The 11,214-nt window shown below is 50.4% G+C and overlaps 1 protein-coding gene and 1 pseudogene across 1 annotated transcript; both read left to right on the plus strand.

The window, feature by feature from the left end:
- The first annotated feature begins 110 nt into the window (after positions 1-110).
- MRPL57 (mitochondrial ribosomal protein L57) lies at positions 111-10,991 on the plus strand. The gene is made up of 2 exons (XM_089677805.1): positions 111-254; positions 10,601-10,991. Exon 2 carries the CDS (start codon positions 10,614-10,616, stop codon positions 10,923-10,925), a length of 312 nt encoding a protein of 103 aa, XP_089533931.1. The 5' UTR covers positions 111-254; positions 10,601-10,613; the 3' UTR covers positions 10,926-10,991.
- On the plus strand, positions 900-1,072 carry LOC149461767 (U2 spliceosomal RNA; annotated as a pseudogene).
- Positions 10,992-11,214: the final 223 nt, after the last annotated feature.

The raw sequence follows: 11,214 nt of genomic DNA on the forward strand, positions 1-11,214 counted from the left end.
AGAAGACAAAGTAGGTGCAGTCACGAATATATTACTTCACTGTCATAGTAGGCGCTCACCCGTAATAAAGTTTTGGTAAAATAATGCCATTTAGCCTTAGGTTTGGCCCCAAACAAATATGGCGGCTGAGGAATTTCCGGGGAAGGGAGCTATCAGAGTTCGCACGCTGAAGGGCAATAGAGAGCAGCTGGTTCAGTGGGACGACATAGCTGCCAACATTAGGAGGTACATACCGTCCAAGGTGGAGGTCAGAGGTGAGTAGTGTGTCCACTGAGGATGGGCTAGATGGAGTCATGTGGTGATTGCCAGAACTAGTGTCCCATTATAGAGCTGAGTCCTGGAAATGTATCCCAGGGGGGGCCACTGATCACCGCCTTCCATAATGACTACCTACCTGGCTGATATATACTGATGACCCACAGAAGGAAGGTCGTGATGTGGAGGCGACGGATCAGCATGGCAGCCAGATATATGGGATTTTCATAGGGTGTGGCACCTGATATAGGGAGAACTATTGGCAAAGCTTTGCTCTCTCATTTTGGAAGAGGAGAGTTATAACCCCTGTCAGATCCTTGATGTCTGTGTCCCCATTTGGGAGATTTCCCTTCACTTCCTGTCCCATAGCCAATACAGGAAGTGAGAGGAAATCTCTCCAAAGTGATTGAAATTCTGGGGTGTCAATAGAGTGCCTATTAATAGATTTCCCCCTCTATTCCTGGGCCGGGGAACCCCAAAATCCAGGATTTTCTGACAAATAGGGAGGGTGAATCTCTTGACCCGGAGGGAGGGTGAATCTCCCTAACGGGTACAGAGAGCAATAACGACCTGACAGAGGGTTTTAATCCACCTATCCAAATGTGAAAAAAAAAAAAAAAAAAAGTTCTACATTAAAGGGTAACTCCCCTTTCTTGGCCTTTTGGCTAAGATCAAGTGTAGTATCTGTTCTTATCAGTGTCCAGTAGGGGCGCTCCACCGTCATTCTTGCTTTTCGGAGAGGATGGCTGGCTGTATAGTAAGGCCCCTTTCACACAGGCATTGTTTTTTTCCAAGAAAAAAAAAAAATCAACTTTTCATCCTTTTTTTTTTTTTTTTTTTTTGTCTGCTCACATCTGTTTTTCATCAGTTTATGTCCTTTTGCATCTACTTTTCATCCATTTACGTCCGTTCTGTTTTTTTAACAGAAGAAAAATAGGGTTTCCTTCCGCTTAACAGCCATTTTTTTTTTTTTTTTTTATGGATGCGGACATTAATGGATGTAAACAGACGATCATCCGTTTACATCCGCTAGTCCATAGAAATACATGGGTGTAAACGGACAGGTGAAAAACGGACATATGGATCGCCTGTGTGAAAGGGGCCTACCCCTGCTGGTATGATGGGGGCTCTGAAGGCTAGTACCATCTGGAAGAGAAACCGAGGCGTCCACAGGCTGTTGGGCCCGGGAGTAATTCCCCTGGGAAAACCGGAGAGGCCCAGTTCTTCCTGATTCAAACGGGTCTACCTTGTCTGGCCAGGGGCCGGGGAGGCAGAGAGTCCAGAGCAGTGCCCCCTGGGAGTGGTCGCCTCAGGGGTGCTCTTAGTAGCACATGGAGGTGGGATCCCAAGTGTGAACAGTGCACATGGTCATTGTTCCAAACATTTTTTGCCTTTTAGGGCTAGGCCTTCCAGGGCAATTGTATTTGTTACGGGGCCTCAGGGCAGCCAGTGCACAATTGGACGGCCACTTATTTATTTATTTTTCCCTTACTGTTTGTCACCTTCCACTTATGTGTGTTTTTTTTTTTCTCACTTGGATGGAGGGTGTGGGCCCTCAGGCCTACCCTGAAGTCCAGGGGGAAGATGTGTGGCCTTTAGGTTCCTTACTCCCCTTACTTCCTGGGGGAGGGGGTCTCTCTTCAGGAGAGCTCCCTGACCTAGTACTTGCTGGTCAGCTTCTATTAGCTACAAGGAAAGGGGTCCGCAAGGCCTTTTGGCTAGGTGGACCATGTTGGAAACCCTTTGTCCCTGTCGGGAGTCTTGCACCCCCGAGGATCAGCCCCCTTTGGGGGTTGGACAAAGGCACCCTTAAGTGCACTTTTTTGTGTTTGTGTTTTGCACTTACAGGTTTTAGTTTTTTCGCATCTCCGCAGACTTTAAAATGAAAAAAAAAAAAAAAAAAACCTCCACTTTCATGGGAAAAAAATTTGCAAAAAAAAAAAAAAATATGATAACATAGCGTATCCAATTGTGACTCAAGTCATTGATGTTTTTAAAAATGATCTTTCCTTTTCAATCTGCAGCGCTATCATGTTCTGTAAAGTGCAATATGGCAACCTAGAGGTGTTCTGTACACAGATGGTGTGCAGAACGTCCCCCAGAAATTTCTTTTTTATGCTTGTGTGATTGGCTGACTGATTTTGCCAGAAGTCTGCACTATGATACAAGTCAGATTTTTGGGCATCCCCTGCAGCATAAATTTTGATTTCGGCATGTTCCCCCTCCATAACTTCCATTGCCGGTGATCTGATTGCTGTCACAATTGGGGTGATGCCTGAACTGTGCCAATAGACAGTCCATGTTTGTCTGGAACTTCCAGGACTCTGGCTGCGCTGCTGCCAAGTGTATTGTGAGGAGTAAAGTACGGCGCTGTCAGTGGGGGCTTTATGACAATAAACAAATGGCGCTGTCGGCAGGATTGTTGTGACAAAGTATGATATAAGTGCATATTGCATGTGTTAATGTGGTGAGCGTCCAACATATTTCTTGGGACAATGTCCACCATCTTGAGGATGTATATTAGAAAACATCTCATTCTATGGACCACATCCATGTGTAGATACTGAGAATCACCTGACGGGCCGCGGCGGGGCACTGCTCCCCTCCCCGCGCTGACGGGCCGCGGCGGGGCACTGCTCCCCTCCCCGCGCTGACGGGCCGCGGCGGGGCACTGCTCCCCTCCCCGCGCTGACGGGCCGCGGCGGGGCACTGCTCCCCTCCCCGCGCTGACGGGCCGCGGCGGGGCACTGCTCCCCTCCCCGCGCTGACGGGCCGCGGCGGGGCACTGCTCCCCTCCCCGAGCTGACGGGCCGCGGCGGGGCACTGCTCCACCTAATACCAAAAAGAGAACACTGTTTACTCCCACTGACACCAAGACACTTCTACTGCCACTGGCCACAGTCCGGCCTATCTAAAGATTGAAGGACAGTAAACTGTCCCTTTGTTTAGAAAGTTTGGAGACCCCTGGGCTAAGGTAATCCACATAGATGGGTGATGTCCTGCAGAGGGATCCCTGTAACCACAGCTGTGTCCAGGTAGGGTGATGGACCTCAATCACCTCTTCCTGTTTGTACGCTGCGCATTAGCATTCAAGTTGCTATCCATTTTGGCAGGCAGTTGAGAGAAAGGGGGATGTATGGTTTACTTTTTCGTTTTGTTTTCTAACTTTATCGCAAGTGTACAAAAGCTAAAGCGGTATTCAACCCCAAATCAAAAACATAATATATTGAAGCTTACCAGTCATTAGATGTGGTGGCTGCATTTGTCTTCTGTGCTAGTCTTTTTTTTTTCTCTCCTGTTTTCACCTGGTGATCTGGCCAGTAAGACACCTCCTGTATTAGAGTACCCCTACTCTGCAGGAAGGGGCACCTTTGGAGAGCAGCATTGCTAATCCGGGGAGTGTTGTACTTTCAGATTTAAATACACTAGCAAAGTGAAGCCAAACTCCAGCTAATGCTTTATAATCAGTTACAGCAAACCGTTTTGTTATCTTTTTGGGATAAAGGTTTTACATAAATAAAAGCTGATCATTGTAAGCATCTCTGTCAGTAGTAAATGGTTTGTCTCAAAACCCTAACTGCTACATCTGCAAGACAGCTTGTTCTGTTGAAAAACAACAGACTTGCTGGCCAGATCACCAGGTGAAAATAAGAGAGCCTAAAAAAGAAAACTAATGCAGCCATCACATCTAAGAATGGGTAAGGTGCAATATAAAACGCATTGACTCCTGCTGCCTTCCTCCTGGGTAAATGCACCTTTCTCCTACCTCCACTCTTAACTCCAAAACGCACTGACTCCTGCTATATTCAGAACAAATGGTGTATTTATATTTGTGTATATGTTGACCAGCTCTCACCTCCAGCTGCACCCGTTTTACGATTGGTGTCTGTTTCCTGAGAGAAACAACCCCCACTACTCATGTGATCTTTATCAGCTTCTAATTGGGGTGGAGTTGAATGCTCATTTGAGCATCTCCCTATAAATTTAGATCAGCTCATGGGGGAGATCTCTGATGGGGGTGCTGCTTCAGATTGAGTGCGGCTTAGAACGAGTGCATAGAAGAAGCAGTTAAACGCAGCAGTTGAACTTAAGCAGCAGGAAGACACAACAACAGCCAGAAGCTCTACTGCATGCTGGAAGACTGCAAGCAAACACCCTGGGAAACCTCTTACATGCCTGAGACCCACTCTGTGTACCTTTTATATAATACACCCCCTCTTCTCCTTATCATATTACTACCCTCTGTTCCCAAATCTCATTTCTTTACCCCTCTGCTCCACCCCACAACCTGTACATCTCCCCCTCACTGCTATCATCTCCCTACTATTGCTCTCTTCACCTCCCCAAAATGCCTCTTCCACTCCTCCTTCTCATTTTCCTCTCCTCCATTCCCAAAATCCATTCAATATATCCCTCTGCCCCTCCCAAACATTTGTATATCGTGTCCTCACTGCTTCCCTCACCCCTCTATGGCACCCACCACCTCCTCCTATTACTCCACTCTCCCACTGACCCCAACACCTCCACTAGGAGTTTCTCACACTCCTGCACATCCCGCTCCCATGCCACCTTTCTCACCCTTCTCCTCCTCCTAGCCGCAGGGGACATCTCCCCGAATCCTGGCCCTCCACCTCCCTCACCCGCTCAACACCCTCCCGCCTCCACGTCCTACTGCAACCCCCACAACTTAGTATCTGTCCCCCTGCTCCCTAAAATCTCCCCCCCCATTTTCATGTGCACTCCTGAACGCCCGTTCAGTGTGCAACAAGCTTACCGCCATCCACGACCTCTTTGTTTCCCGCTCCCTCAACCTCCTAGCGATCACGGAAACCTGGATCCAGCCCACTGACTCTACCTCCCCTGCTGCACTCTCCTACGGAGGTCTCACCTGGACCCACTCACCCAGGCCTAACGGTCGTAAAGGTGGTGGGGTTGGTCTGCTCCTGTCACCGCAGAGCACCTTTCGAGTCCTCCCAAACCCCCCCTCCCTATCCTTCTCCTCCTTCGAGGCCCACTGCCTCCGACTATTCTCCCCAACCCCCCTGAAGATTGCTGTGATATACCGGCCTCCTGGATCCATACCCCGCTTCCTGGATGACTTCTCCTCCTGGCTACCCTTCTTCCTCTCCTCTGAGCTACCCACCATAATTCTTGGGGATTTCAACATCCCTGTCAACCTCGACAACCCAGACACAGCCCGTCTCCTCCACCTAACCTCCTCCTTTGCACTTGCACAGTGCATACAATCCACCACCCACTCCGACGGAAATATCCTGGACCTTGTCTTCTCCAACTGCTGCGCTCCCCACAACCTCACTAACACCCCCTTCCCTCTCTCTGACCACAACCTGATTACCTTCTCTATCTCCTCGTCCTCCAATGCCTACCCCTCCAAATGTCACACTACTACCAGCCATAACCTCCGCAACCTTAACCCTGCCTCCCTCCACTCTGCAGCTGATCAACTCCACGACCGCATCCTCCCCCTGTCCTGCCCCGACTTGGCTTTGACCGCCTTCAACAATGCGCTCTCAACAGCCCTTGACTCACTAGCGCCTTTAACCACACGCAACATCAGACCCCGACCGCTCCAGCCCTGGCAGACTGATCACACCAAAACCCTCAAACGACAAAGTCGTGCCCTGGAGCGACTATGGCGCAAAACCAAATCCCAACAAGCCTTCACCCGTTATAAATCTGCCTTCCGCACCTACACCTCCTCCCTCCATGCTGCCAAACAGGCCTACTTCTTGACCCTCATCAAGGCCCTCTCCTCCAATCCTCGCCGACTCTTCTCTGCCTTCAACTCTCTACTCTCTCCACCCCCACCTCCACCCAGCACCTCACTCACTGCCCTTGAGATTGCCAATCACTTCAAAAACAAAATTGACACAATTCGCAAGGACATTGCCGCAACTCACACACCCTCTCAACCCGTCCCCTCTCACACAGCTACCCCCTTATCCCCCCTCCCCCTCGACATAATCCGCAGGGACTTCGTCACTGCTCAAACTCTCTCCAACCCCCTTCACCCTCACTCAGCTACCCCCTCATCACCCCTCTCCCACGGCCCCACCACTGCTCTGACCTCCTCTTCCACCCCACCCTACATTCCTCATACTGAAGCTCCCCCCACACTCCGCACCTTTGACCTTACTACCATCGAGGAAGTCTCCAAGATCCTCTCTGATGCCCGCCTCACCACCTGCCCCCTCGACCCTATCCCCTCACAACTCCTACGACCTTCCTCCTCCTCCATCCTACGCTCCCTCACCCACATCTTCAATCTCTCCCTCTCCTCAGGCACTTTCCCCTCCCCTCTGAAACATGCACACATCACCCCCATACTTAAAAAGCCCTCCCTGGACCCCAATGACCCGAACAACCTCAGACCCATCTCCCTGCTCCCATTTACATCTAACTCCTCGAGCGCCTAGTCTACACCCGCCTATGCTCTCACCTCAACGACAACAACCTCCTCGATCCCCTACAGTCCGGCTTCCGTCCCCTACACTCCACCGAAACTGCCTTACTCAAACTCTCCAACGACCTGCTAACCGCCAAAGCTAATGGCCACTATTCAGTGCTCCTACTCCTTGACCTCTCTGCGGCCTTCGACACAGTCGACCACCCCCTCCTCCTCAAAAAACTACACTCCCTCGGCCTCAGAGATTCTGCTCTCTCCTGGCTCTCATCCTACCTGTCACAACGCTCCTTCAGCGTTACCTATAATGCTACCACCTCCCCCTCACTCCCCCTCTCTGTTGGGGTCCCTCAAGGCTCTGTCCTCGGGCCCCTTCTCTTCTCCATCTATACCTCCTCCCTTGGCCAACTCATACACTCTCACGGCTTCAACTACCACCTCTATGCCGACGACACACAAATCTATCTCTCAACCCCCCACCTCACCCCCTTGGTCTCAGCCCGAATCACACACCTACTGAGCGACATATCAGACTGGATGTCGCTCCACTTCCTTAAATTGAACCTCTCCAAAACCGAGTTTCTTGTCTTCCCCCCAGCCCGGACACCACCCCCCATTGATTTCTCCGTCACATCCAACAACTCCACCATCAAACCCGCCCCGCAGGCCAGAGTACTGGGTGTCATTCTGGACTCCAACCTATCCTTCCAGCCCCAAGTCCAATCTTTAACAAACTCGTGCAGACTCCACCTCCGCAACATCGCCAAAATCCGCACGTTCCTAACCCCAGAAACCACTAAACAGCTCATCCACTCCCTCATCATATCACGACTCGACTACTGAAACTCCCTCCTCACTGGCCTGCCTTGCCGCTGGCTATCCCCGCTTCAGTCGATCCTGAATACGGCTGCCAGACTCATTCACCTTTCCAACCGCTCTGTCTCTGCCACCCCCCTCTGCCAATCCCTCCACTGGCTTCCGATTGCGCAACGGATCAAATTCAAAATCCTAACGCTGACGTACAAAGCTGTCCACCATACTGCCCCGTACTACATCTCTGACCTAATATCCAAGTACCGCCCAACACGCACACTCCGCTCCTCACAAGACCTCCTTCTCTCTAGTTCCCTGGTCTCCTCCTCCCATGTCCGCCTCCAGGACTTCTCCAGGATGTCACCCATCCTCTGGAACTCCCTGCCCCAACCCATCAGATTATCACCTACTCTCCTCTCCTTTAGGCGCACCCTGAAAACCCATCTCTTCAGGGAAGCCTACCCCACCCCCTGCTAACTTGCCGACCTCCTCCACTCTTCCTACCACTCCATCCCCCACAGCTATCTCCTCCTGTTGCGCCACCCCCTCCCTCCTAGATTGCAAGCTCGAAAGAGCAGGGCCCTTGATCCCCTCATGTTTTGCATTGTATTGGTATTGTTCTGTCACATGTTCTGTCCCCCTTTGTAATGTACAGCGCTGAGCGAACTATTGGCGCTTTATAAATACTGTATAATAATAAATAATAATAATAATAATAATGTTTGCTTTTGGATTTAATACCATTTTAAGCTCGATCTGACCTCCTTCACATGGCCATTTAGCCACATACACAGAATTCCAGCAGAAAGAATCATCAGATTCCTGCACATGGAATGACAGGTACATGCAAACAGGCTGCTCAGCCTGAACAAAGTATGGACAGGAGGACAGCAGCTGTCATTGTTCACATGTAGCCATACAAGTGGTTACCTGCAGTCACGACGGGTGTCCAAGCCTGGATGCAGTCAATTGCATTTCCATATATATACCGTATTTTGCGCTCCATAAGACACACCTGACCATAAGACGCACCTAGATTTTAGAGGCGGAAAACAAGAAAAAAAATATTCTGAACCAATGGACTGCAGATATAGTACAGGGGATGACCAGAGACTGCGGACGTAGTGCAGGGGATGACCAGAGACTGCGGACGTAGTGCAGGGGATGACCAGAGACTGCGGCCGTAGTGCAGGGGATGACCAGAGACTGCGGCCGTAGTGCAGGGGATGACCAGAGACTGCGGACGTAGTGCAGGGGATGACCAGAGACTGCGGCCGTAGTGCAGGGGATGACCAGAGACTGCGGCCGTAGTGCAGGGGATGACCAGAGACTGCGGCCGTAGTGCAGGGGATGACCAGAGACTGCGGCCGTAGTGCAGGGGATGACCAGAGACTGCGGCCGTAGTGCAGGGGATGACCAGAGACTGCGGCCGTAGTGCAGGGGATGACCAGAGACTGCGGCCGTAGTGCAGGGGATGACCAGAGACTGCGGCCGTAGTGCAGGGGATGACCAGAGACTGCGGCCGTAGTGCAGGAGATGACCAGAGACTGCGGCCGTAGTGCAGGGGATGACCAGAGACTGCGGACCTTTGGGGAGGGAGGGGGAGCGGGTACCGCTGGAGCGAGGAACAGGTAAAGTCCTGCAGGAGAGGAGAGCTGATCGTGCAGCCCGATATTCTGACATGGTGGCGGCAGAAATACCGGACCGGCCGCTTTATATTCGCTCCATAAGACGCACTGACCTTTCCCCCCTTGTTTGGGGGGGAAAAAAAAAAGTGTGTGTCCCTTTAAACACGCTAGAAGAAATATAGTGGCCTACTACCTGCCTTTCTGACATGACAACCCAGCGTATTTTGATTCTGCATTCCAAAGTGCAAGTTGTCAGCCATTCCTACCTCATTTCTGTATAATAATTTCTAATGAAGCACAAAGAACACAGTCCTCTCTCCTCTTCTCCATAATCCTTCATCTCGTCTCATCCCCTTCCTTATCTCCATAACCACTCCTCATCACTTCATTTCCATACCCTTCCTCCTTGTTACCTTCTCATCTTCCTCATTTCCATAACCCCTCCTCCTCTCCTTCCTCATTTCCATAACATCTCATGTTTCTAACCCCCTGCTCATCACCTCCTCCCTTCCTCATTTCCATAACACCTCCTCATCTCCATAACCCTTGCTCATCATCGCCTCCTCCCTTCCTCATTTTCATAACCCCTCATCCTCCTCATCACCTCCTCCCTTTCCTCATTTCCATAACCCCCCTCCTCATCACCTCCTCCCCTTTCTCGTGTCCATAACCCCTCCTCCACTTTCTCGTGTCCATAACCCCTCCTCCCCTTTCTCGTGTCCATAACCCCTCCTCCCCTTTCTCGTGTCCATAACCCCTCCTCCCCTTTCTCGTGTCCATAATCCCCCTTCTCATCAAGTCCTCTCCATCCTCATCACCTCCTCCCCTTCCTCCTTTCCATAAGCCATGCTCATCATCTCCTTTTCTTCCTAATTTCCATAACCCCTCCTCCTCATTACCTCCATCCCTTCCTCATTTCCACAACCCCTCCTCCTCATCACCTCCTACCCTTCCTCATCTCCATAACCCCTCCTCCTCATCACCTCCTACCCTTCCTCACCTCCATAACTCCTCCTCCTCATCACCTCCTACCCTTCCTCACCTCCATAACCCCTCCTCCTCATCACCGCCTGCCCTTCCTCATCTCCATAACACCACCTCATCTTGTCCTCTTCCTTATTTCTTTTAACACCTTCACCTCTGCATCATCACATGCTTTCCCTACTTATCTCCATAAACCCTCCTCATCTCTTCCTCTCCTCCTCCTCTTCTCAGCTCTTCCTTGCGTTCAGTCAGAAAGCACAGGAAGTGGTCAGCTCACACAATTTCTTACAGGATCAGCAGGTATGTCTCGCACTTATGAAAAGATAAAGCAAAAAATAAAATGTCAATAGTATATTTAGCAGACTAAAATAGAGCAAATAAAAGATTGAAATCTCCCCAGCAAGGACACAAAGAGCATTGAAATCTCCTTTCTCACTTGTAAAAAGTCAGTGTTTGTTTTTAATAACTTAATAAGGTAACTTGTTTGTTTGTTCAGGTATAAAGTGACCATGTTCCTGACGAATGTCCTGCGGAAAGGCATAGGTGGTCGCCAGTGGATTGGCAAGTACAGACGGCCTCGGGAGGTCACATGGTGCATGAAGAACAATATGTTGAAGAAGCTGGAGATAGAAGCGGAGACGGAGTATTGGATTAGCCGGCCCTACATGACCAAACAGCAGGAGTTCCGGCATGCCACAGAGAGGAGGCAGAGACAGTTTGAGGAGCTGAAGGCCCAAAAGCGGGCCAAATTCCCCCCACACAAATTCCTGGCTGACCATTTGGATCACTTAAATACTACCAAGAAATGGACTATCCTGTAATTGATTTGTTCTCTGCGGTTGGCATTCTTGTGGATACTAATAAATGTATTTCCTAAACATGGCGAATTGCTGACTGCTTAGAAGATTATTAGATTTCCTCGGTGAATGAAAGGATACAATGCCTTGAAAAAGTATTCATACTTAGGGGCGGACTGACCATTGGGGAACTCGGGCACTGCCCGGGGTCAGTAGGGGGCCCCATGAAATGTCCCTGGTACCTTTCATAGGCTTTTTTGGGTGTGGTTTGAGTGTGGGTGAGGACACGGGCCCCATGATCCCCTATTGCCCA

This window comes from Staurois parvus, unplaced genomic scaffold (assembly GCF_062004578.1).
Source record: "Staurois parvus isolate SC_StPar_1 unplaced genomic scaffold, SC_StPar_1.0 ptg000192l, whole genome shotgun sequence".
NCBI classification, from domain to species: Eukaryota; Metazoa; Chordata; class Amphibia; order Anura; family Ranidae; genus Staurois; species Staurois parvus.